Source organism: Penicillium crustosum (genome assembly GCF_028827405.1).
Source record: "Penicillium crustosum strain IBT 35664 chromosome Unknown utg000002l_segment0_segment0, whole genome shotgun sequence".
In the NCBI taxonomy this organism is placed as follows: domain Eukaryota; kingdom Fungi; phylum Ascomycota; class Eurotiomycetes; order Eurotiales; family Aspergillaceae; genus Penicillium; species Penicillium crustosum.
In genome coordinates, this window is record NW_026623123.1 from 5,864,174 (window position 1) to 5,889,899 (window position 25,726).

The following is a 25,726-nucleotide window of genomic DNA, read 5'->3' on the forward strand; positions in this document are numbered from 1 at the left end:
TGAAGCATCAGGAGCTGGCAGAGCAGAACCAAATGGAAAATGAGTGCTCTCTTTCTCTCTCTCTCTTTTAAATAACCCCCGGAAGAGAATTCCAACTTGATTTCAAATACCTCTCCTCCACATCTCCCAAATTTACATCTGCCAAAGTCATCACTCTATCCTATCATTCTATCATTCTATCTAAACTCACCTCAACCTACATCATAACCATCATTATGTCATTCCTCACATCCATCCGTGCCTCCTCCCGTCAAGCTATCCGAACCAACTTTGCCGTCCCAGCTTCCACATTCCACTTCTCAGCAGTCCGAAGCTTGAAAGAGGATGATAGTGGTCAGTACATCATCAACCCTTCCCACCAAGCCATACCAACTAACCATGACCAGGCCGTGAGAACCTCTCCTACCACTATGAATCCCACAAGCAAGAAGGCATCAAGAGCACCAAGGAGGGCAAGGGAGAGTGGAAGGCTGAGCTAGCTAGTAACAGCGAGGCAGATGTAAGCATTTGACCCCTGGGATCCATCTTCTATCAGAGCTAATATATTTTTGGATTTAGGTCAAAGCGGATCGCGGCGAGCTAGACGGCGATGTCTCTTTCCAAGAGATGCAGGAGAAGACAAAACGTCTTGCGAACCAGAAGGCTAATAAGCAATAAGTGAAAGCTATCAGCCTTTTGTAACTTTTCGATCACGATCTGGGTTTATTCCTCATGTGTATTTTATTGGGCCAGTCTGTGAGTGAGGCTGTTAGGGAGTCTGTTATGGTGATTTATTCAAGTTGTATCGCATTAATTCAATGATAATTGATACTACACTTTATCTGAGCACATAATTGGATATGAAAAAGAAGGTTATGATCAAGGCTAGGCTTGTAGATGTAGTATGATCAAAAAATCCAACCAGGAGTCTAGGAGCGACTCAATTGCCTCAACGCCTCGAGTCACTGTTGAAAACATCAGGAGAATCAATCATCCCGTACTGTATAAGGTTGTAAACGCCCGCTTGCCAAAAAAAAAAAAAAAAAAAAAGTAAAAGGTAATAGCGATAAAACAAGAGCCTCCAATCATCCACCCATCGGGGGTATCATTTCAGGATCACGATTAAGATGACCAGAATAATGATCAATCCAATGATAGTCATCATGCTCCAGTTCTCACCCGCCTTTCGGCGGATCCTATCTATCCGTCGTCTCGCACTGTCTAGTCGGGTCTGATGACGCTCGACATCCCCATCCATCCCATCTAGAAGTTGAACGTGGCCATCCAGCTCATCCCCAATCTGAATACTCAGTTGGTGTTGTCTTCCAATTGATTCACCAAGCCGATCCAGCTGATCATCCTGGTCGCGCATAGTTTGAGCGTGGTGGTCATAGATCTGCTGGTTGTCCATGTTTGACTGATCCGGTCGCGGCGATGGCTCATCACGGTATGGGCGGAAGAGGTTGCTGCGGTTGCGCTCTTCTTCCTCGTCTATTTCATCTTGCACGGCTGCCGCTGCGGCGGAGCTGTCCATAAAGCGGACGGATTTGGAAGGTGGATGTTGTGGGATTGGCTGCTTGAGATCGGGGGTGGCGGATTTCGACGCCTGCGTCGTGTTGTTGGCTGATGGCTCGCCATCTGCGCCGTAGAACTGGGTCGACAGATCTTTGTATTGGGCTTGGAGGGGGGTGAGTTGGTCTTTCAGGGCGGCGGCGCCTGCGCTGTCGTGCGAGTTGGCTAGCCGGGTTTGCTCGGCTTCCAGGGCCTCTATGCTCTCTCGGAGAGACTCGAGGGACCAAGAGATCTCTCCATCTTTGGAATTAGGTTCGAGATCGAGTGAGATTGCCCTTTCGCGCTCTAAAAGGGATAATTTGATGTGATCGGCGAGTAGGAATAGCTGCGAAGGGTTCGTCATGATGAGATGCGTGAGATCAAAATGCCAGGCTGTTGAGATGTATAAATCAGAGGCGTTTGGACGGTCAGTACGGAGTAAGACCTCCGATCAGCCAAGCAGGATAAAGTCAGACTGTTTGGGACGTTTATGAGGTTGAAGGTGGAGATGGTAAGACGAGAAGCACAAGCGGAGGCAACAGTGCGGATCAACCGCTTTCCGCCTTTTGCCTCCCCTTGATCCCCCGCAGTCATCCCGCCTTCTCTTCAGCTCGGAAATACTAACATGCCTATTTCTTGCAAGCATTTGCTTCCGATCGCTCAACTGGTTGTTTTCTGAGTGTTATCCTCATGGATCTGAACTATTCGGTCCACCTCGGTATCTAGCGCAAAGAGCTGCATGAACCCGCGCACTGATTCCGCATTCCAAGGAAGCAACAACATAGGGAATAAAAGTCCGTTGGTACCTTGCATATTTTTGTTGTCGCCTCGTGATAGGCTCGAAGTCCGCACAACATGAATCTACAAGACTTTCTAGCTATGGAGGAAAGCCGCGACCGCGACGAGCTAATCGACCTCCGCAGCCTTGATCTCGTCTCCGAATACGACTCGCACCTTATGTGCCCGATCTGTCACTGTCCCTTCGTTGAACCCGTTCGTCTACAATGCGACCATGTCTTCTGTGGGAGTTGCCTCAGTTCGGCCATCACCAGCTTCCGCTCGGCCGACTCGGACGAGTTTCCGTGTCCCTCTTGCCGAAATCCGACCCAGGAGGTGTCGGCTAGTGTGCCCCGCCTGCTGATCAACATGTGCGACGAGATCCGAGTGAGGTGTCCGTTGATAACGGAGGGCTGTCAAGAGATTATACCCCGGGGCCATGTCCAGTCGCATGTCGAGAAGTACTGCGGGTACCGGCTATTACCGTGCCCGGATGAATCGTGCGATCAGATGACGCGAAGCAAGGACGTTGGGATGGATCAGAAGTGTATTCATAGAGTGCGAAGGTGCTATTATTGCGAAGAAGATGTTCTAGAGCATGAATACGAGGTTCGTTACCCTTTCGAACTTATTAGAAATTCTATAGACGCTGACCAGCAACGCCTATGGTAGGAGCATGAGAAAGAACTTTGTCCAGTTCTTGAGGTCACATGTGTCGACTGCGAAACAGTTGTTACCAGAGGAGCACTGAGAGAGCACGTTGAATCATGCCCGGAGGTTGCAGTTCCCTGTACAGCATCCAAGTACGCATGTCCGGTTAAGATCCGACGAGCAGACATTGCAGCACATGAACAAAGCTGCCCAATAGTTGCAATGGGCCCGTACTTTGAGATGCAGAATACCCGGCTCAATTCCCTCGAATCAAGTATGCGACATCTGCAGCAACGCAATGAGATATTCGAGGACGGGCTAGCAAATATTCGGTCCACTCTTGTTGAATCCACACGCTTGGGCGCAAACAGTCATAGTGGCGGCCAATCTACCCAATCCGACCGAGAACAGCAATCCTCCGCTCGGGTCGATGTCCATTCAGATGATCCTGCGGACATTGCTGCGAGTGTATTTTCTTCCAATGCCACGACCTATCTGCTTTCACTGCACGAATCTCTTCGGGAAGAGGTCAGCCAGCTCTCACATGCTATCACAGACCTGGATGCTCGTGCCAGCATGGCTATCATGAATGAATGCCTGCGCATCAAGGAAGACATGGCCCACACGAATGCAGCAGTCAACAGTGTCCGCATGCAGGTCCAATGGCTCATGAACCCTCGCCTTCACCAGGGGACGCAAAGAGGAGCTATTCGCACCAACACTGCCGACAGTGAAGGAGCGCGGACACAGATAGGATCACCAGTGGCTGGGCCGAGCCAAGCTGCTGGTCAGTCCCTGGGACCTCTTCGGCCTAGGCGTCCCAGTGATAGTGGACGCGAGGGGACGAAGCTGTGAAATTGCGGTTAGGGATAATTTGAGGCACTGCATTTTCCTATTTGATGCAACGGGGTCTCAGCTTTCATGTGTATCGTGTAGCTTATGATATTGATGATTGAGTTGTCTTGGTGTAGGCCGTGTTGTATATAGTTGATAGAGATAAACGGCTCTAATTGCACCAATGACCCATATACTTTTTTTTCTAATATGCGAGATTCAAAAAAAAAAAAAAAAAAAAAAAAAACCCCTAGTTGTCAGATCCAAAGATATATATCTCCTTCTCACCAAATAGATACCAGCAGTCAAAACCCCTTAAAAGAAATGCTGTAAGGCGACTTACCACTGATGGACCATGGCAGACACCTTATCTACACTTTATTCATTAACGGGCATACCTGGGTAGCAAAGCTTTTTTTTTTTAAAAAAAAACACTCAACTGAACCATCTATATTTCTTTCATCATTCGACAACACCAAAAAACAAAAAAAAAAAGAAATCTCAGGTTTGGTTTTAGGAATAGCCGAACGCGGGGGTCGAACCCGCAGCCTTAAGATTAAGAGTCTTACGCTCTACCGATTGAGCTAGCCCGGCCGGGCTGTTGAAGAGAGGAGTGAACTATTGTACCATAAAGCGGATGACTTGATGTGATACTTCCCCAGGCGTTGGGGTCAAGGTCAAGGTAAGTTGTGGTTCAAAGCATCTAGCAGTGGTTATCGTAAGAAGGTAAACTAGAAATATTTTTCTGTCTTCTGCCTTCTCAACCTCCGGTATTGAGCCAGTGCTTGGTCGCTTGTTGACTGGGAAGTTGCCTGTTCAGGGGTAAAGGGTTGCAGTTGTACGGAGTAGATGAAGAAGAGAATAAGGAGAGTAAAATGAGGAAAGGAGAAAAGATAAAGGCGAAGAGAGGGGAAAGGAGAATGGAAGTATGCAAGGAGAAGAGGGGAAAGCAGATGTATACTTCGACGATGGGGATTGGTGGAAAATCCGATCGGATAAAAAGGAAACATCTGAACCCTTGAGGTATACAAAGCCATGCAGTCAAGTCAATACAACACTTCATATCAACCTATACATAATTAAATATATGATGGTACCACATAATACGCAGTTTCAATGCAGATCAATTAAATTGGCCAAATACCTAGCGGAACTCAATGTGTCAGTGCCTAGGAGTGAGGTATATGCTCCTACACAAGATGATTTCTACGTCAATCCAAAGACCAAGCCCGAGTCACGAAGTGTACTAGCATTGTTATATATACAAAAGTACCACCTCCAAGAGGAAAATGACCCAAAATATCGAGCAATCCTATCATGTGCCCTCCACCCTAGGCCGCGAATGCCGCGCCAGCGAGACTAATCTCTCAACAAAAGCCTGGGCCAGATAAAACGGCGGGTAAGTCTGCCCGTCCTCTGTCGCTTTGTCGAGCTGAGCTAAGAGCTTAGCGATATCCTCCAGAGTAGCAAGATCTCTTGTGAAAGTAGATGAAGTTGGAACTGTGATGAGATACCAGAAGACCGAGAAGACGGCCGTGAGGAGAAACTGCGCATGGAGCCTAGAATACGAAAGAGACTCCAATTAGTATACATAAGTAGGACAAGGTTCAGAGTTCCTTACCAGAACGTGTTCTGGTTGACGAATTGCCGGATTCGCCAAAAATAGATCAGCGAACACCTTGCAGCTTCAAAGCATAGCTCTGCGCTAGATGGGAGAGGCGACCAGCTCTGAGGGGAGACTATCTTGCAAGAGTTACTCGCTCCGTGGATCTTTCCAAGGCAGTAGTAATATTCCAAATGGATATTCACACCGCGGATACTGAGATCATGGAACAGATAGTCCGGTGCGCTCTCGGTGGCGAACACCTCCGGCCGGCAGTCGGCGGGATACCCCAGCTTCAAGTCGCTGAGTTCTTGGTCTAGTTCACGGATATGCTGAAGGCGTCTAGCTTCGGGCAGGGCCTGACTGTCCACTGAATAAAGTAACCGGAAGATCTTGGACTTGAGCACAGAAAAGCGGAGGTCCGAGGGGGAAAAGAAGCTCCTTGGACGACAAGGGCTTCATGTAAAAGTGACGTTCGGATGTTTCCTTGGCGTACGTCGTAGGTAGATCTAAATCACAATCGGCGTCGTTTATCAAGGGTGGCTGGGATTTTCGGATGGAGAATTCTTTGTCGACGGCGTAACAATGCCAGAACAAAGCTCGGAGATGCTGACTACGTTGATCTGTCCTGTGTATCTCATTGGGGGTTTGTATTCTGTTTGCCCCGAGATTATAGATGAGTTGCACCGCGATGCCAAGAAGTAATTCGGCTGCCTGGGGTCTACCAAGAGGGGCGATATAGAGCATCTATGGCCATATATAAGCTTCTGAGACACGGGAGGCATGGGATCCACCTTGGGGAGGGGTCCACGGGTGGACTGGATATAAAGAACTTACTAATATTGTCACCGCTTCCAAAGTTCTTATATCAGGGGGCTCTAATAACATTTCAGGAAGTAGTGTTAGTGCTGCTTGCAAATAAGCATCAGGATCAGCGCCGGCGAAAGCTCGCTCATGGCGGTGGATATGGGTGATCATTGCCGCAAAAGCAACCAGACAAGCCCGGTTCGCCGCACGAGTCATGCCTGGGGGCTGATCTAAAGCATTCGCATTGAGTAGAATCTGCACGGCCTCAACATCGACAATTGGAAATATAGAATAGAGACCATTTCTCTCAAAATATTCTAAACACCGTTGGACTAGAGCGGACTCTGGCCATTTGATCCCAATCACTTTCTTTGTCGACTTGAGCTGTTGTGAGCTAAAAGATTGGGTGACCTCATGACCAAATTCCTCCATATTGAATGTACAACCTGTTTGCTCTTGAACGAGGGAGTAAAAAGCTGCTCTTTGCGTCGAAAGGGCACTCCCGAGCCCACAATATGAGATATGCCATTGGAAAGCTGCCAACGCGGTATCGAAATCCCGAGTATCAGGCAAATAAGATAAAAATGTTTGAGAGAGGGGCCTGGGCGATGCCGGAGAAGAGCTTCTGCTCGGAGAAGGGATAGCTAGCCTTTTGTGGCTTTGTTTTGTGGATTCTTTAAGTCCGAGCAGGGTCGCCTCTAATTCCCGAACCCGAGCTTTGGCGTCGGCAAGCTCTCTGTGTACCCCGTAAGCGCTTGAAGAGGGGCCAATGATATAGTAGTCTTACTGTCGGGTACTTTTCCGATGTTGGGATACAGGTTGGGAGAAAGTACATGGTAGCCCTGCAAGATGACAATTCTCACAGGCTGGTTGGCTTTTATCACAGCGGATCTGTCGGCAAAATCAGATTAGGGGCTGTCACCACAGGCAATGTGGATATTACCTTTCGGTGTCGACATAGATCGCAAGCGCTCCGCCCTTTTGCGCCTCGTGGGCCAGTAGTCTCATCCATAAAGTAATATCGTAATACTCCTTATTCCGTACAGGTGTCGACAAGCCTTACCGGTAGAGCCTCGGGGGCAACCGCTGAATCATCAAGCCTTTTCATCAGACAGCCTATCGAGACGCTGCGCTGAAGAATCCACCTGCTTCCAACCACTGACATTGACGGAATTGATGGCCAGTGGCTGGAAGTGGGTAAGATGAGTCAGCGGGCATTTTGCCGTTGAAACTCCGGTGGACTTGACCTTCAACAAGAGATCTTCTCCTTCAATAATATTAATGTACGGAATAGAGCTGCGGTGTTGAGCTTCCTTGGGATACCCCTTTTGACCTGTTCGCTTTGCGTTTTTAGCTTTTGTGGATAACCCAAATCCCTCGAGCTGTTACTAGATTTTACACCGGCTAACTATGTTGATGTCTCAGATCGGAATAAGAACAAATTGAAATGGATTTAAAAGCAAGCAGGCAGAAAATAAATAATAATTAGGCCAAATTACACCAACCAAAAAAAAAAAAAAAAAAAAACAGGAACAATAGTGTGCCCACACATCTACACATTTCGCCCAGCCTCAGCATACTCCCGTCTCTCTTTACTCCGTACATACTGACAACCCCCCAATCAAGTAGACGGAGCCACATCGAGACTGAAAATACCATCCCACTTGCACTGTGCCTTGGGATACTCCTGCTTCTCACATTTCCACAAGTCGCCACTTACAACTGACCGCCCACTCTCAGTTCCGTCTGCGCGGGAGACTCCCAAATCGATTTTTTCGATATCGTAGATTCCATTTGGAAGGTGGAGCTGGTACGCCTTGTCGGAGCAGTCATAGGTCTTGTTTCCAGCCATTCCAATTGACCTGTATAAAGGTCAGTATCATCTATGCCTTTTGGTTCTGGGCTTATATGGCATCCTAAACACAGAGAAGGTTGGAAGATAGATTAGAACATACCAGTAAGCAGAGCATTTGGTATCTGTGTTTGTATTTGGGTCTTTGAGAGCAAAAGAGAGGAAGCAGGTTGTTGGTGGGGTCGTGCTGTAGATGGCTGCGTTGAGATTTGTAAGTTGCAGTGGCTCTAGGACGGGCACTACAGGACTGGGTGCAGCGAGGATGGAGGTGGCAGTCGCCAGGACGAGAGAGGAAATCGACATGGTCTTCATTTTGCTGTAGTAAAGGTTGTTTCTTTGTTCCTTTGGGATTGTTGCTGTTGGATTCTTTGCTGTTGTTAGAGGGTATACGGATGGTGTTGACGACCCTTTTATACCGTTGTACATATACTTAAAAATATACTTGCTAAAAGGCTTTACTGAGACATGAATACGAGAAACGGACACGTAAAGCAAGATCATGACTAAATGACGTAGAGTTACATTGTAGTTATTTGTAACCTTGGAACCCAGTTTGGGGAAAATCTATGTATTTGGACCCCCAGATTATCGAATGATAAGTTCCAAGGTTATTGTCGTTGAAACAAAGTCTTACGCCTCAAATGCGCGATACGAGCCACAAAACCAGGCCTTCCACTCACTCTTTCCCCGCTAAACCTACTCGCCATTTATTGGCTCCTATTTTTGCGATTAGGCGACCAGTCTACACAGCCCTGTATTATTTTTGGGTGTTAGAAAAAACGTCCATGGATAGATTGTCTGGATAAAGTTTTGTGGCAATGAGGTAGTTGGGCCTCAAAAGATATTTGCTCTTCATACTACAGCTTCAACACAAAGTTAGCCTGTGCTTGGGCTACTCCCCTAACAGCCCTCTGCGCCCAAATTTAGCAACTGCGCTTCTTTATACACGCATAAATCTACAATGTTCTAAACCGAGGAAACTTTCATCTAAATTGTTGAAAAGAGGTTTAATCGGTCGGGGTTACAGCCATCCGATACATTGAGAATGGACAAAAACCAACTGTATTGATAAAGGAGATATGTATTCGAAGTAAGCGTTAAGGCTACCAATCTCATCTAATAAGAACTGTTAGTACCTGATGGGCTTCATATAAGGTTCAAACCCCTTAAGGAGGGAAATTGCTACGCGTCATCACTAGGGCGCCCAACAAGGAGAAATACGAGAAGTATCACGGTGAAGAGGAGTTGGCGTGGCATAGCGCGCAGGGGAGCCCTGCTAAGTCCAGCGCCAAAATTTCCGACGAGAGAACATACTCATAGGGGGCGGACCGGGGGGGACCCCGGTGCTTCCGGCCACCTCCTCTTCATCGAGAGTTACAATGAACACTTCTGTTGAGGAACGGTCTATGTTAGACGCATGTCGTAAGAGCTCCAGAAAACCCGCGCCAAGGCGAGGGCCACCAGGTGTGGACTTGATGGTCAGGTAGCGGGGGGCCATAGACTTATCGATGTAGGTGAAGATAGCCTGCACCATAGGCGGGAGTGGGATATCTAGCTGGAAACGGTCAACGCCCTGGGTCTGTTGCACAGTCGTCTGAGTCTGAACCCACTGGGAGCGGTGCTGGCTGTTAAACTTGCGTGTCCAATCTTGGTCGAGACCGGACTCTGCAAGGCGGGCGCATAGGGTCCAGATAAGGTAATTCCCATTGATCAACTCGTCAACTACAATCAGTGGCCAGGTATTGATGCCTGCTCGGGCGATATGGCAATGTAGGGCAGTGGCCTCGAGTGGTCCGCTGCAGAGTGCTGCACCCTCTGCCCACCTAAAAAACTCTTTAGGTGACATGATGGTATATGGACTGCAGGACTCGCGCAATTGAATGTAGTTGGGTATTGGGTTGAGTGTGGATGTTTGGATCTGGAGCAGTGTAGAACAGAACAATGTCGGTGAATTCCTGTTCTTGACGGGAAGAGTGAAGGTTTATATAGTGCCTGGGTCTAGGTAGGGCTCATCACTGGACTCGAGATATTAGGCGTTTGTTAGACATGGAAGAAATCAAAGCCATTGAAAGAACTCTACATGTAAATTTATAGAAAGGAAATGAATGGTATTGTCATTGTTAACTGACTTTGCCCTTTGTTCGACGAGGGCCAAAATGCCCAACAAAGCCTTGCGAAAAATGTAAGAATTCTCCCTTGATGACTACCTACGTAGTCAGAGAGAGAGAGGCAGACATATCTAGCGGGCGATTTGGGTCGTCGTCTGTAGACACAGATATATTTAGATGTTTAATGACGTGGCCACTACAATGCATTCGTCTCGTTAAAATATAGATTGGAAGACCCTTATATACACATACCATATGACCCATGCCTACTCACCTAGGATAAAACCACACTGGTCCTATTTCGATAGGTGATATAACTAGGAAGGGTTATATATGATAGGATTAGCGTGTCACATATTGTTGAAACGAGCAAAGCCATTACGGAATAGATATCAGACCATGATGAGACAGAATCCGAGGGCAGGAAAGAAAGTAAACAGAGATCTTGATTAGAGAGAAACCTAATAACCGAGCCGCCTGCCCAAATGGATAATGACCCGAGCCCTAAGACTAAGAGATACCCTGAAGAATCTCAAGAGCCTCATATCAATCTAAAGAAACCTCAAGTTGACTGAACATAACGGGTTTCACACGAGCTTTTATAAAAGGAAGTACGACCTCCAAGTTCCCTGAACCTCCCACATTTGTCGTCTTTCCGAACTCCACCTTATAAATCGACACAAAGAACCATCCGATTTCATTAGAATACAATCATAACATCTCAATTCCATCTCATATGCACTTCATCTCCACAAATTCAACCCAATCGTCTATCTTCGTCTCACTGCCCAATACTTAGAAGCCCGGATGACCGTGTCCATACCCGTGACTATGTTCATGTCCATAGCCCTGTCCAGATCCACCATGCGAACCCGGATGGGAACCATGTGGCGGACCATGGTGGGGACCGTGCGGGTGCGAGCCTCCATAATGCTGTTCATGATGTTGATTATGCTGGTAGCCGTGACCTTGTTGAGGCTCGTGCCTACCACCTACCTCGTGGCTCTGGTATGAGCTGTGCTGGTGCTGTTGATATCCTTGGTCATTTGCATCTCGTGACAAGCCGCCAGGGATGAAGTTGGAGATTTTGCTTTCGAGTTTGCCCAGGTTAGACAAGCCGGGAATACTGGATAGCTTGTCCCAGGGCATGCCAGAGGAGCTGCTGCTGGAGTGTTGTTGGTGGGTATGATGCTGAGTTTGTTGGGAGAGGAATGAAGACAATCCACCAGATGAATGCCCGCCATTGTTACTGTGTCCGTGGCTTTGGCTTTGGCTGTGACTTTGCTTTTGGCTGTGCGAGGCACCACCCAATGCCGCGAATCCACCATGACCACCGCTGTGAGTGTGGCTCACTCCACCAGTGTTACGACCGGTTCTCACGCCCTCCGAGCTGAGGATGGAGTCAAGGGAAGCACCGCGGTCTGAGCGGGCATGCGCCCATTTCTCGACGGCCTCGAACATTGCACGATGGGCATCATTGCGCATGTTGCGCAATGCTGGGTGGTGGAAGACGTGCATGCAGTCATTGAGGACTTCGTCTTCGGGGACATCGGGGTGTTGCCAAGCGTACAGAACGCGAGGCGCGATGTACTCCACGATTGCGGAGGCGACCCGTCCGGCGGGCTCATTCAGAATGTTGGCAAAGTGGTCCTTGGAGAGCAACGAGTGGGTGGGGTCTGTGCAGTGAGGATCAGTCCATGGTTCGTACTGGTGCTTGCCAGAGGCATCAATAACACCTGCTGATCCGGCTTGCATGGACTTGGAAGCAGCTTTGATCAAAGGTCGAACGAAAGGCGCTAGGAGTGACATGATGACAACGGTTAAAGTCTCGGAGATCTTCTCGACGAGTGACTCCAAGCCTGGGATCTTTTCAATGATCGAGTTCAAGCTTCGCATCACCTTATCTCTGAAGGCCAGGATGGGATAGATCTTGGCTACTGTCTCCTGGGGGTTGAAATCAGGCATGCCATCGAGCCCAGAATTAGGCTTCGAACCACCGCCAGAAGACTGAGTTGGCCCGGCACGGGACCGCTCGTGGCTGTTGGAAGAAGACTGCGCATAGCCGGTCGCAGCACTACGGCTCCGGTTGGCCATTTCTTGTGCCGCTGACGACCTCTTGAGACTCTCAGCCTCACTAACAAGCTCCTTGGTACCGGGGATCTTGCCCAAGAGTCCAGTCAAGGCATTCAGGGAGTTGTTGGACTGTGCACTCGTTTCGGCATCACCGAGCGCAATATCCATCTCGTTGACCTCGGATTGAGTGAAATGATCATTTGCTTCTCCCATCACAGAATGGAAGAAATCGACCATACCAAAGGTTCCAGTCACAAGCGGGAAAACGTGATGTCCATGAAGGTTGATTTGAGTGGCAGTACCCGTGTGCGGAAATACGTTCTTGAAACCCATCTCACGCAGCACTAACTCGACATAGTTGGTGTGTGCGGCGAAATCCTCCAGCGTGTGTAGTCCCTGGCCTAGGCACCGGAGTGCTTCACACAAGTCCTCCTCGTTGCCCTTCTTGTGTCCGCCATTGGTGTAGGTCCGTCCAAAGTGGATACTGCGGCTAAGACTGAACTTGATAAAGGCAGCGCTGGTGGCCCAGTCGCCTCGCTCATTGGCGATATAGTTCTTCATACCGGTGTTCGGGTCGATTTCGAGCTCGACAGCACGAACGGGTGGGCGCAACCGCTTGTCATATTGGCGCGCATCTTCATTGTCGGCATAGTCCTTGGGGTTACTGCGAGAAAGAAGACAATCAGTACAACTTCTAAAGAATTAAGAATTGAGCTGCACTTACTCGATATGTTCCTCTGGACGGTAAACACCCAATCGATCCGAAGTCACCTCGAATTCACCCGTGGCATAGCCGAAGCTCAGGAACGAAAGGACCCACACCAAAACACGGATCGTATCGGCCTGCAGATTTTTAAGAGTTCCAACATCCATTGCCTGAGAGCTACAGAAGCTGTCAGAAATACAAATCGATCGATAGATTCTTTGGTAACTCACTAATCACGCAACCAGTTGCCAAAATAGACACGCTTGATCATGGTGGAGGTCCATTTGTGACCGGAGATGAAAGCCAGCGTCTTGAGGACATCTTCGATATCACCATGGCGCCAGTTCTTGCCTTCGACGGCGGAGATAGAGGCGATATTTCCAGCTCCAAAGGCGTGTACTTGCGGGAGTATTAGGAGCAGTACTAGCAGGGCGGAGCCCGCGTGGAGGAGGGGCATGGCGGGGTTGAGATTTGCGCCGTGGTATTTTTCTCGAGATGCAAGAGGATAATATGGAATATCCCAAAAAGGCAGAAGCTAAATAAACAAGCAAAAGGGGGTTTAAGAGAAAAAAGATCCAGTGCGATCTCAAACTGTGGCAGAGGACTCAGCCCTCTGGCTCTTGGCTGTTCTTGGCATTTGGTGATCCCCATGACGTCTCTGTTCTGAAACAAGAAATTCGAATTTGTTATGTTTGATTTGGGATTATTTTTAGTAGAATTAACTAGAACAATGTATACACATTATACTATGTACTATGTGGTATATAATATAATATAATATAATTTATGTAAATAACAGGACCAAGCAAAGGTCACATCTGGAGATCCACGGTAGCATCCAAGTGCCAGAAAAGTAAATGCGACATTGCGTCGTATTGTTTTTAGCCTATCTCAACCCCGCAGACTATAAATTTCAACATTTAGATCTCCAGATATTTCCCCGATCTCCAGGTACTCAACTTCTAATTGTCTTACTCTTTCACCTTTTCTCTACCAAAATGTCTACCCCAAACCTAGACGCCCTCAAACGCGATGGCTTCGTAGTAGTCCGAAACCTCCTCACCCCAACCGAGGTATCGCACTACCGCGAAATCGCTACAAAAGCAACAACCCTAACTCGGAGCGGAAGCTGGCCACACTTCCGCACTGTCCCAAAACAATTTCCACCATGGCCGACCACAGCACCTCCCGCCTCGGAGGGCGGAATCTGGGGAGTGCAGCACCTAATGCACCCCGAAATGCCAGGCCGGGAGAGTTTCGCACGATGCTACTTCTCCCCCACAATTCTCGCCGTAGCGGAAGAGCTAATGGGTGTTGAAAACGGCGCCAGCAGCGAGACTGAGCCGCTCGTTATGGAACTATTCAATCTGCTCGTGGCGCCGGAAACCAAAGACTTCGAGCTCCGCTGGCACCGCGACGATATCTCCGAGAACGCAACTGCCGAAGAAGAGCTAGCCCAGCTTGCAGCTAAGGCACCTGGCGGCCGTCAGTCGCATTGCCAGTATAACTTGGCGCTGTGTCCTGATGCGTCGCTAATTGTTGTGCCGGGGACACATGCGCGTGCACGCACGCAGGTCGAGCGTGAGGCCGATCCTTACGCGGCTGAGCTGCCGGACCAGTTGGTTGTGCAATTACAGCCTGGAGATGCGGTGTTTTATAATAGTAATATTTTGCATCGTGGAGTTTATCGGGGGAAGAGTGAGGGTGGGGTTGAGACGAGGTTGACTTTGCATGGAAGTCTCGGGTTGAAGGCTTCTGGAGATGGGGGTAATGATGCTGAGGAAAAGAAGAAGGTTAGGGCTACTGCGGTGTTGCAGCATGGGGTTGGGGCTTGGGTTCATCGTGATGATGCTGCTTTCGGCCTCGGGGAGAGGGCCGAGAGGATGAGGGCTAATCTTGTTGAGATGGGGACTGGGGAGGGTGTTGGGTTTTCTTTGCAGGGGTAGAATTTTCAAAGTTTCTTGAGGAAATTGTGAATATTGTTGTTGGCTGTATGGATCTACCACTGGATCTGATTATCTTATGCATAGAACAGAACCTTGGAATATACAAATGATGAAGCTTTGCACCTGGGGGCGTAGCGCCGTAGCCCTTCCATTCCTACTCGATCAAATCCTCTAGATGAAAGCTCGGGTGTCCATTAATCCTCCGGCCTATTGTATAATTCTCCTCGTGTGGCTAATACACCTGACATTTCATTGCCCTTTAGGTCTTTAGCAATGCTGCTCTCATCATGCAGGATCGCACCTGCTCCTATATACAAACGGTAGACCCACATCAAACCACGTGATCACGATCACGATTTTACGCTAATCTGCATCTGGTCTAGTTCAAATCTCCCTTGGCCAGACTCCACTCGGCAATCCCAAAGATCCGCCCAACATTATCTGATAAATCACACTCCTCGATACTGGCTTTATTCTTGCTCTGAGTCAAGGAACTCCCAAAAGAGCTGCGCAAATGACCCAAGATGTAATTATCCCGGGTAATACCAGTGCCACCCTGACACTTAGCAAGTGAGTCCTCACCCCAAACAACAAGACAAACCGACGAGTCCGACAGGACTCTTAGTGGCATCACCTGTTGCCGCTACATGCCAAACCTGGAAGTCTGAGGTACTGCATTTTTCAAAGATCACAGAATCAGAAGAAGCAGTTATACAAAGACCAGAGGGGTTTATTGAAACCATCCCGGTAGGGGTGGTCTTAATACAGCTTTTCGGCAGTGCAATGCGGTAAACAAACCCTGGCAACATGAGAATCGGGCTGAATGCTCCAGGCTGCCCAGCTGGCCGAGAGTGACTTCATTGGTCTCTTTGCAACAGTGGAGTAGAGACAAGACGAGATAATATAATATGCTTTGATGGCGCAGGTTTTTAAGTGACTGAGGCGTATGTTGTAAAGTATCCCGGACTCTTTCGCTCAACTTCGTTCACTAGCTCACTAGCTCACTTTCAAGGATTCCCCGCACCGAGGTCGCATCTATAACGCACTGGGACCTGCTAGTAATAAGAATTGTGACGGTACCATTGACATATAGCATCTTTGATGAAGTAGCATATATCGGCACACAACACAAGAGTTCCTCGCAGGGCATACTGAATCCAATCCAAGATCTGCAAGACACGCCGATCTTCACGAGAAGACAATTCGGGACTTTACCCAATCAGAGTGCCGCAGAGCTTTCACCCAGAGTCAAAGAGAGAGAAAAAAATGGATCCGAAATACGATCGCTCACATTTTTCCCTAAAAGATATGTTGTGGCACAGCTGAATGCATGGACGACCGGGATGCAAAAATCCGAACTTTTCTTAGTGGAACCCCCCGCCCTCACCTTCAACGGTTTCTCCGATTTCTCCGATTATCCCTCTGGGGAATTGACTTTTTGAAAACATATTTGTACCAGTATTTTGTATTACTATGGTAGAGTGGTATTCTTGCAATGCCCCCAGACTCTAAGACAAAGATACGCCCGCAGCAGTCGTGCCTCAGATGTCGTGAGCGCAAAGTGAAGGTACCCGATACTGCCCTATCGCTCGACGTTCCCACATCACTATCTCTACGTCTTCAAATCAATCCGCAGTCACTAATCATCACTCTCTAATCACCAGTGCGACCGTTCTATCCCATGTCACGCCTGCATAATCCGGGGTCTCGAAGCAGAATGTACCTACCTAACAACGGCCGAAGATCGCGCCCACATCAGTCAATCCGAGATAATCAACCAACTACGCCGCGAAGTCGCACAACTGCGGGGGCGCCTAAACCACAATCCACGAGAGCCAAGCCATAGCAAGAGCCAGAGTCAAAGCCAGAGTCAAAGCCAGCGCCAGCGCCAGCGATCGCGCCCGGGCCAAACGGGCGGGACTTTCCCAGGCAACGGTCATAGTTGGACACAATATGCGCCTACGAACACGGGCTATAATTACGACAGCCATGGCCATGGCAATGGCTCTGGATATGTGACCGGCGCTGGCGCTGGTTCTGCCTCGGCTAGAGGTACCCCGGATACTGGTGAAGGCAGCTGGCGCGGGTCGTCGCCATCCTCGTCGATCACGACCACGACGAACTCTGTGACTGTTACGAGTCCTGATAGTACGGGGAGTGAGAATGGGACTGGGCCAATGTCTACTTCGTCGCGGTCGGCTTCCGCTTCAGCTTATCCTATCGCGACAGGGTATGCGCCGCAAGCTGCGGGGCTGGATGGGTCGACTACAGTTGAATCGCTTGCTTTTGGAAGTGTGTCCTATTCTCACTCCGCTTGTTTGTAGCGCTTATGCTAACTTTGGATAGATACTCTAGAAGACGCGACAATGTCTGGATATCATGCCGGAGGCATGACCTTCACTCCGGGGGACATGTCTGGAACAATCCCAGTATCGATGCAGGGTCTCCCAATGCACGGGTTTCACGCACAGAATGCGATGCCAGCGATGCACCACCCACCGCTATACGGAGCCAATAGCGATGATTATATGCTTGACGGAAGCAAAGCACTACCATTCCTACAACACACTGGCTATCCCGCACCTATACCAACATCAACAGCAACACATTACGGGGAAGAACATTCGATACCAAATGACGATGACAGGGCTCATGCATATTATCAGTGGGGGCAAGATGCATATGGGAATCTGAATCCTAGTCCGAACCAATTTCCGCACACGCACACATACCAAAACCCGTCTCATTATTCAACTATCAACCCTTTTACCAACAGCGCCGTCACGACCACCAACACAAACATCAACATCTATACAGATGCATCCTTCTCCGTACCCACCCCGATACCCGTGGCAAGCGATACTTCAAGTCATGCCAGCCCCAGCTCCCAGGATCGTCCTTCACCAACAACCATCATGAATTCAATGCCAAACTCCTGGGAGGTCGAGGGGAAACAGGAGCTGCTGGAGGTGCTGCTAGAAACAATCGCCACCTGTGACGAGCAAAGTCTACCCCAGGTGATTCAGGTCATGCGGGAGAGTCCTTCACCCGAGGAGGCTGTCTCGGGGGTTTGTCGGGTTCTCGGGATTGGAAATGGCCGGTGACGAAGGCATGAGCGCACACAAACGGAGCCCTGGCATCGTGTGCATATGCCGAATGCGCTGGGATCAATTGGTTCGGGACACAGAGCTGGACCTCTGGGAAACCCGCTCAGTGGATATATTGATCATATAGCCAGGATCGTGGTCTATACCAAGCAGGTAAAGACAGTGAGATCGTCTGAGACAGAATCACCGCACCGCGCCATGGTATATTTCCATCCTCTCATGCTTCACGATATCCACCCTGCCTACATGAATATGAACATAATGAAGCAAAAAAAAAAAAAAAAAAAAAAAAAAATTCTAGCACATAGGAGCCTTTATACATTAATGCGTGGAAATATAATCAAGCCATATTTCATGGCGACAGAGCCTGGAGAAGCTGATAGGGAGAGAAGTATTCTCTATCTCAGCTTTAGGTCATGGGGTATCATTATCATAATCATCGTTGCCACAGTCCAAGTCTCAAGATGCCTCGGAATCAGTGGATGCATCATCGAAAGGCCGTTGTCCGTAGACAAAGTGGAAGCGCACATAAAGGTGGTGCGAGTTGCTCATCAATTCTGCCCGCGCATTCTCCATATGCTCTTGTGCATCCTGGTACGAGAGGCCCAGGACACGGGTAAAGAGAGCGAGCGAGTACGGCTCTATGGTTTCCATGATAGACACCTTGCCAATGCGACCGATTTCTTTGTAGCGGCTGTTCTTGGCCCAGCCACCAACAGGACTCTAAAAGTAGGTCAGTATGCGAAACAAAACAACAGCCGCAAAGACAGTGACACCATACCTTATAAATATCATCGATAACATTTGAAAACCCTTGCTCAATCATCCACTGCTCAATCTTCGGTGCAACATCCATCGGCTTCCCAAACTTCTTACTAGACTGAGTCAACAGCTCCGCCCAGCTATTGATAGCAGAAGCGTTCTCATGGGTCCCATCATCGGACCACACAAGGTTCTCAAATTCCTGCGCCTCAAACCAGCCGCCCGGCTTAAGGTGCTGATAAGCCTGCTTAAGCAGCTTCGGCCAATCCCCAATCCCACCGGCCAGAGTCCTTGCATGGATATAGTCGAACGCTTCACCGGGCGAAAAAGTCCAGTCACTCTCTGCGTCATCAATAAAGAAGCGACAATTAGGTGGCGCCCAGTTCGGCTGGATGGGGCTAAGATCGGTGCCGATGATGTCCGCCTGCGGGTAATCTTCGGCCATTTCCAGGGCCCATTCACCGGGGCCGGTGCCGATGTCTAGAATACGGCGCGGATTGGTGTCGTTGATTGGTGCGCGGTGCAAATCCCCGCCTGTGAGCAGTTTGAAGAGGTGGTGGGTTAGAGCTAGGCGGTCCTGTTCTTCTTGGTCGTTTGGGAAGGGGTATTGGCCGTTGCGGTAGGCGTGATAGCGGCGGCCATTTTCGTAGCTGTAGTCTCGAACAGAGGAGGCAAAGGAAAGGTTTGAGCCTGAAAGGGTTTGGATTTCGAAGAGGGAGTCGTCGTCGCTTGTCTGAGGGGTTGTTAGTTGGGGTTTGGAGATTATTGGAGATTAGATCATAAATTCGGAAGAGTGGGAATTGGAGTTGTGAGATCGGCCAGGGAGGGTGAACTAATTTTTGGGGTGCTGGCAGATACAAGGGTAGGAGGTAGGAATGGGGATCAAAGAAGTCCAGTGAAAAGAAATGGTCTACTTACGTCGACTTGAATGCGTTCATTGAGATTGGGTTGTGACATGGCGAGATAGGGGAGGTAGGGAGATTGGGAAGAAAGAGAGGAGGAGAGAGGAAGAGGTAGGGGAAAGGAGAGGGAGGTTTTTTTTTTGGTGAAGAGAGAAAGTAGAAGAGGGGAAGTGAAATGAAGCTATCAATTCCAAGTCTAAGAAAACTAAGAAACCCGAGAGAGAGGATACCGGGAGGAACCCTAGCGTAGCCACTTATTATTTTTTTTCTACCACCTGGCCGGTTCCGTACCTTTGTTTTCTGTTTGACCCCGCAGGGGGAAATCCGACAGGCTGGTACGGGAAAGTCGCCCATTCCAAATCGGTCTACTTGAGTGTTCCTAGGTGGCTCCCGGGATTTGGATTTTCGATTAGCGCATTTCCCAAGGTTCCAAGGTCCCCTGTTTAGCCCCGGGATCTCAACCCTGATTGACTGGGCAGGTGGACACCTTCGCACCTTCTATACCTGCACTAAACGCCTTGGCGCAAAGATATTATTTTTAATGATAAAATTTGGAACTCTCCAAGATATCGAAGGGTTGTTACTCCCAACAATAAACCTACTACTGCGTGACCTGTTGGACAAGTTTCTGATGCGCATGGATTCAGGTCACATAGGGTCGCTAGTATCTACAATCTAGATATCGCCGAGAAATGATATTTCTACTTGGCTACCCAAAAATATGTATACCGTGCGTGGCACTTAATGTGATATGATGATATCATGATGGTTTCTCTGCACTTATCTACAGAGGTGAGGACATCCTTACAGCCCTAAAGCTTTTTGTACAAAGGATGGTCACTGGGGAAAATCAGATGCTCTGTCGGATGCATAAGAGCGGAGAGAGGAGGGACTGACCGCCGAGTATCCATAGGAGATCATAGTCTCAGAGTATCATCGACCCATCTTAACGTCGATCGCCCTGGACAGCAAGATGCCGAGCATTTGAGTCTAAAGCCTGTATTGAGTGGTGTTTTCGCTAAACTCGTCGGTTTCAGTACATTGGACCCAGATGGCGAGAGCTATGCTGGAAGGAAGCTTCTACTAAGGTTCGATGTGAAAATTTTCGCAGAAATGGGTAAGACTCGTGGATTTTCAAAGCTTACTGCATAGAGCAGGTTCCTTTTGTACAAGCTGTTCCATTGCAAAACTCCGTTGCTAGATCGGCCGTGTATATCGTATGTACTAGATTTGACCCGTTGAGCCCAGATACGCGCATCACTTTTAGCTAGCGACTACTGAGAGGGCAAGTTCTGATCGACCTCGGGAGGAGCAGTAAACCAACTACCACCCTAGCTAACAAACTAAGCTTACTTTTATTTTTGTTGCAAGATTCACCTTAATCTCTTTACTCCTTGTCTTTATCCTGACTGTATTTCACTTTTGCCTAATATTTACTTCTACTCTAATATCATAGGATCTACCATACTCTCTCTTTACATCAAAGTTTGTTTCTTCTTATGCTACAGACGTTGGTCTTCTTGAAATTTTCAATCGTCCTATCGCAATTGCAGTTGTTAAATACCCCTTCCTCCATCTGGTATAAATGTAGTATTCATTCGCCTTATAATGAATGCTCCGCTTCTAGAATGATCTCGAGATCCTTGGGAAGGCGCAGGGATGTTCCAAAGTTACCCCGCGCTGCGAGATCCATGGGATAAATAGGCTCTTAACGGGTCGGTCCTCCCGGTCCGCACCGTCAATTCCGTATCTTTCCAAGGTTCCAAAATTTCCAAGGTTATGTCCATATCTTTAAGCTACAGCTGCTACAAGAGTCATACCAGAAGTAAGATATTTGTCCATGTATACCTAGATCTTACCTATTGAGGTTGGTTTACTAAGCCACCGTCATAGCCCTGGAACCCGGACGCTCCGGGGCCACCTAGGTGGAGCCCTGGATGGCGTGCTCAGTTGTACCCAGTGACCACGAAGCGGTAAAAGGTGAGCCCTGACACAGAATGGGAATCCCAGAGACACTGCAAGAGACACTGTAGGTATACCCAAGCCAGATGGGATAGAGCCTAACTCCGCTCGAAAACTTGGGAGATATGAAAGGAAATATTCGTAAAGGGAAGAAGAAAAAAAACTCGCCAGAAGAAGCAAAAATAAAAAAGGCAAAAAAGAGGCAAAAGTCAAAACAAGGATCATCCCTGAACTTAGACCCGTCTGTCTGGTACGTCCCCACACGGGACGGATCCATAAACCCTGGGTGGTTCCGACTGAAATGGGGAGGGTTTGCAGAAACAGGGGTGTCCTGACTCGTTCACTTTTCTATTAGTACATATGTACTTTTGTTTCGAGCTAGGTTGTAGATTGCACAAAATAAGGGTGCAAACAACCTTGGAAGTCACTATACATTATATTATCACCCCCAATTACTTATCTCTTGTCAGAGTCTGAAGACTTGAAATGACTAGACCTCTAGCCCAAAGTTAATCGAACAAAGAAACAGGACGTTACAGTAGTGTTTGGGCTTGGGAAAGGGGATGGAAACAAAGAACTGGCATTCATGGAGAACCCCGATTCAGTCCAGGGTCCCTGCTACAAGGGGTGCTAATTCTCATTTACAGTACGATAGGTGGAAAAAGAAAGGGAAAGGGGGTATGTTTACGCTGTACAAGCGACAGATACAATCCCTTGTATGTTTTATTGACATCCATGCATCAAACCATTAATAACCCGGGGAAGGGTACTCGTAACAACAGCCTCGAGTAAGGTTTCACCCAGCTCCATTCACAGGCTCTGTAGCTTAGCTTTCTCATCCGGAGTCAGCGCCGCATACAATTCTTGGAAACCAGGCTGCGTGGAGGCCTGTCGGAAGAAATCTGCCAGGAAACCCTGCGTTTCATCGTCTCGGCGACGCACACCGAAGACACTTTCGGAGCCACCCTCGCCGAAGTTCATCAGCCCCTGCTTCGTAGCTCCGATACCGAGGTCCAGGACCTGACTGGGGAGATCCTCCCAGTCGTCGTCACCATCGTCGCTGTCAGCTTCGTCCAGGGCTGCCGCGGTGGCAGCGTCGATTTCTTTGTTTCCGGATGCTGCGCCCAGCTCTTCGACTAGAACCTTGACGATCTTCAGTGGTGCGGGCACGGTAGTGAATTGGTCTGGATTTTTGCGCGCCTGGGAGCGAGTCTTGATTCGGCCAGTATCCTGGATGATGAGGTCACCTTTGACGGGAACTTCGGCCACGCGTGGGTCGGCGAGCTCGTATAGTCGTGCCAGGGCGAAAATGTTTTGTTTGATCTCGTCATAGCCGGCGAAGTTGACGGAGTTCTCAAGCCACTTGCTTAGAACCACGACGAGTCCGCTCTGGCCGCCTAGGTTGACCTGGGCCAGGAAGTCCACTACCTCGCGTGCGCTGATGAGAGTAAGTCGCGCAAAGACGAGGATGAGACTTTGGATGAATTGCGCTTGTTGTGCAGTCGCTAGTCGCTGCGCCACGGCTTGCAGGAGCTGCGGCAGGTAGGGACCGAGGCGCTCGGAGCCAGCCCGTTCAACCAGCTCTGCTGCTAGCTGGCCAACCTCTGTGGCGGCGTTGTCATCCACAGCCGGGCCCAGAAGACGGTCAATGATAACCAACACTACTTCAAGTGCTTCCTTTCCAGACTGAGGATCACGCCAGACAATGAACTGCGCAAAGTCGTGGGAGAGCATGTGTCGTACAGCCTCCGTTGCGGGTCGGATCAATTCGGCCTCATCTGAGTCTAGCAGCAGGCGGTTCAACTTTGGCATCACCGTCTCCACGAAACCAGCGGGCATCGGCTCGGGACTCCGCTCGGCCAGAGCGCGAAGAAGATCTGCTGCAAAATTTGTTAAAGCATTCTCTTCCGTCAAGTTGCCTACATCAATCGCGCCCATCAGTGATGGAAGCACCTTCTCGCAAAGCTGCATGTAGGAATCGGGACCGTTGTCGGTAATCTGGTCCACAATATCTTCAAATGCCTCTGTAACGGTCAATGTCAATTGGAAGTTTTCGGCTCCGCTACTAGCAATATTGAACAGCACGTCAATGGCACTAGAAGACAGAACCACACTAGAATCGGCCATAATAGTGTCACGGAGGGTTTCCGCCAACGTAACCTTGAGATCATCAGAGTCAGTCTGTTCACGAAGGTCGTGTGCAGAGATGAATTCTGAAATGGCCGCAATCACTGCAGGCTGGAAGGGGCGGGCCAAGCCCGTCGGCAAAGCGGGCATCAAATCTTGTAGCACTCGGATGCAGGCCACTTGGACCACCTCGGCGGGGTCTTCGGCGATCGCCTTCAAAGTAGCCTCCAAGTAGGACGATGTGGTCTGTTGGAATGCCTCACCGGCGACCTTGGACAGAGCGCCAGCCACAAGGTAGCCTCGAGCGCGCAAGAGCTCCTGTTCTTGCTGGGTCGCATATTGAACGAATTGGGTGAAGTGGGATGCCAGCTCAAGTGATATCTCTTGATCCACTTCGCCAAAGTCTCGGAGCAAGCAGTTGAGAATGTAGAGGGAGGCTTCTCGTGATTTCCATCTATTTGCGTCATGGTCAATATAATGTTATAGTCGAAATGTAGAGTGATACTCACGAAACAGACGAATCAGCAAAGAGGGTGTTCATGTAGCCCAGGAGACCCTCCGCAGCTGTACCCTTCAGCCATTCACCAGCCTTGATCGCTAGATCTCCACTGCAGGTTCGAGGAGTGTAGTTGGCCGTGACGGAAGTCTCCTCCGAGAGGAAAAGGTTCACATCAATCTCCCATAGAGCCTCCTCTTCTGTTGTAATCTGTGCATAGGAACTGGCGAGCTTCATAATTTCCGGAAGCCAGCTGGACGTGCTGGCAGTCGCACCAGCATTTTGAAGTTGCTGCTGCAGCTCTGCTTTTACGGGGGGTGCCTTCAAGAGGGCCTGGATAATATCAAGCTCCTCCAAAACGAGGAAATCCAGCGAGTGGGGAAGTCCGTCCGCATCCTCCAAGCGACTCTGCCTCTCCTCCTCAATGTAGAAATTCTGGTAGATTGGCAATGCGTTGGTAAGTTCCGTCCAGACCGTTGAGAAGAAAAGTGGGCTTTGTGCGGTCAGAAGAGCAGGGAACACCATGCGGATTTTCATGAGAGTCTATGAACCAAAAATCATGTCAGCGAAAGCCCGGCAAAACAAAAATGAAATATCGCATACCTTGACGACTTGCAACTTTAACCCAACAATTCCCCTCCACTGTGATGCAATCTCCCCTTGTTTATGCTCTTCTTCCACGCTGGGTGGCTGCGGCAGGGGCGCCTTCAAAGCTGTGTCGAAGAACGGCGACCATGCACTGAGCACCTCATCCATGAACTGCTTAATGGCCGTCTTGTGTTGTTCTAGGACCATTTCCAGGGTATCAAAGCAGGAACGGAAGACTGCGACAGCCAGAGCGCGCAGCATTGGGCGTCTGGACTCGGCGGTAGCCACGGCGAAAAGAGACGAAACGAGATCACGGGCGACATTGAAAAACTGCTCCTCACTGAACCCTGTATCGACAAGATCTAAGAGAACCTTGAGTGCACCGTGCATCTGGCCATCGGTACTGGCGGAGTCATTGATGATACGGAGCAGTGAGGGAAGCAGCTCGGGCCAGTCGTCCGGGAAGTCGGCACTGGCGATCTTGCTGACAGCGTAACTTGCAGAGTTTTTCACTTTGCGCTGGGGAGTGTCATTCGTCGCGAGGACCAATAGCGCTTGGCGGACGTTAGCTTTGTTCGCATCGTTGATGAGGATTTGTCCTTTAAATTCGTCGAGATTTGGGGACCAGGCGGCGGCAATGAAGGTGCGCAAGACTGAGAGGGCGGACTGGCGCAGATTGACCGGAACTGACTCGTGCGAGGCGATTGCTGTGAGTGATATTGCGAAGGAATCATGGACATAAAGGTTTCCCAGCTGTGACTCTGCGGCCCTTCTAGTATCGGCCTTCGGCGACTGGGTATCTGCCAGGAGCGACAGGAGTTCTTGCTCCATGGCGAACGAACTGTTATCAATGAGGCTGTTTGGGATTCTGGGAGTATTTTAGCAAGAGATGAAA

The 25,726-nt window shown here is 49.2% G+C and overlaps 11 protein-coding genes across 11 annotated transcripts; 4 read left to right on the forward strand and 7 right to left on the reverse strand.

The window, feature by feature from the left end:
- Nucleotides 1-215: 215 nt before the first annotated feature.
- Nucleotides 216-657, forward strand: N7487_005721 (uncharacterized protein; the record flags this gene model as incomplete). The annotated part of the gene is made up of 3 exons (XM_056873468.1): nt 216-333; nt 387-499; nt 559-657. 3 exons carry the CDS (start codon nt 216-218, stop codon nt 655-657), a joined length of 330 nt encoding a protein of 109 aa, XP_056731188.1.
- Nucleotides 658-1,084: 427 nt separating this feature from the next.
- N7487_005722 (syntaxin family protein) lies at nt 1,085-1,894 on the reverse strand (the record flags this gene model as incomplete). The annotated part of the gene is made up of 1 exon (XM_056873469.1): nt 1,085-1,894. The coding sequence occupies one exon, from the start codon at nt 1,892-1,894 to the stop codon at nt 1,085-1,087; it is 810 nt and encodes a 269-aa protein (XP_056731189.1).
- Nucleotides 1,895-2,385: 491 nt separating this feature from the next.
- On the forward strand, nt 2,386-3,813 carry N7487_005723 (uncharacterized protein; the record flags this gene model as incomplete). Its single annotated transcript, XM_056873470.1, has 2 exons — nt 2,386-2,916; nt 2,980-3,813. The coding sequence occupies 2 exons, from the start codon at nt 2,386-2,388 to the stop codon at nt 3,811-3,813; spliced, it is 1,365 nt and encodes a 454-aa protein (XP_056731190.1).
- Nucleotides 3,814-5,107: 1,294 nt separating this feature from the next.
- On the reverse strand, nt 5,108-6,634 carry N7487_005724 (fungal specific transcription factor domain-containing protein; the record flags this gene model as incomplete). Its single annotated transcript, XM_056873471.1, has 4 exons — nt 5,108-5,351; nt 5,414-5,836; nt 5,892-6,142; nt 6,233-6,634. The coding sequence occupies 4 exons, from the start codon at nt 6,632-6,634 to the stop codon at nt 5,108-5,110; spliced, it is 1,320 nt and encodes a 439-aa protein (XP_056731191.1).
- A 1,189-nt stretch (nt 6,635-7,823) lies between these two features.
- Nucleotides 7,824-8,366, reverse strand: N7487_005725 (uncharacterized protein; the record flags this gene model as incomplete). Its single annotated transcript, XM_056873472.1, has 2 exons — nt 7,824-8,064; nt 8,158-8,366. 2 exons carry the CDS (start codon nt 8,364-8,366, stop codon nt 7,824-7,826), a joined length of 450 nt encoding a protein of 149 aa, XP_056731192.1.
- A 964-nt stretch (nt 8,367-9,330) lies between these two features.
- N7487_005726 (uncharacterized protein) lies at nt 9,331-9,900 on the reverse strand (the record flags this gene model as incomplete). Its single annotated transcript, XM_056873473.1, has 1 exon — nt 9,331-9,900. The coding sequence occupies one exon, from the start codon at nt 9,898-9,900 to the stop codon at nt 9,331-9,333; it is 570 nt and encodes a 189-aa protein (XP_056731193.1).
- A 1,057-nt stretch (nt 9,901-10,957) lies between these two features.
- On the reverse strand, nt 10,958-13,476 carry N7487_005727 (Het-C domain-containing protein; the record flags this gene model as incomplete). The annotated part of the gene is made up of 3 exons (XM_056873474.1): nt 10,958-12,899; nt 12,960-13,118; nt 13,172-13,476. Coding segments are annotated over 3 exons (2,406 nt in total), but the record flags the coding sequence as incomplete, so codon positions are not given.
- A 463-nt stretch (nt 13,477-13,939) lies between these two features.
- Nucleotides 13,940-14,887, forward strand: N7487_005728 (phytanoyl-CoA dioxygenase family protein; the record flags this gene model as incomplete). The annotated part of the gene is made up of 1 exon (XM_056873475.1): nt 13,940-14,887. The coding sequence occupies one exon, from the start codon at nt 13,940-13,942 to the stop codon at nt 14,885-14,887; it is 948 nt and encodes a 315-aa protein (XP_056731195.1).
- A 1,495-nt stretch (nt 14,888-16,382) lies between these two features.
- N7487_005729 (Zn(II)2Cys6 transcription factor domain-containing protein) lies at nt 16,383-17,991 on the forward strand (the record flags this gene model as incomplete). The annotated part of the gene is made up of 3 exons (XM_056873476.1): nt 16,383-16,454; nt 16,552-17,179; nt 17,234-17,991. 3 exons carry the CDS (start codon nt 16,383-16,385, stop codon nt 17,989-17,991), a joined length of 1,458 nt encoding a protein of 485 aa, XP_056731196.1.
- A 462-nt stretch (nt 17,992-18,453) lies between these two features.
- N7487_005730 (class I SAM-dependent methyltransferase) lies at nt 18,454-19,713 on the reverse strand (the record flags this gene model as incomplete). Its single annotated transcript, XM_056873477.1, has 3 exons — nt 18,454-18,717; nt 18,776-19,489; nt 19,675-19,713. 3 exons carry the CDS (start codon nt 19,711-19,713, stop codon nt 18,454-18,456), a joined length of 1,017 nt encoding a protein of 338 aa, XP_056731197.1.
- Nucleotides 19,714-22,430: 2,717 nt separating this feature from the next.
- On the reverse strand, nt 22,431-25,662 carry N7487_005731 (uncharacterized protein; the record flags this gene model as incomplete). Its single annotated transcript, XM_056873478.1, has 3 exons — nt 22,431-24,201; nt 24,257-24,786; nt 24,847-25,662. The coding sequence occupies 3 exons, from the start codon at nt 25,660-25,662 to the stop codon at nt 22,431-22,433; spliced, it is 3,117 nt and encodes a 1,038-aa protein (XP_056731198.1).
- Nucleotides 25,663-25,726: the final 64 nt, after the last annotated feature.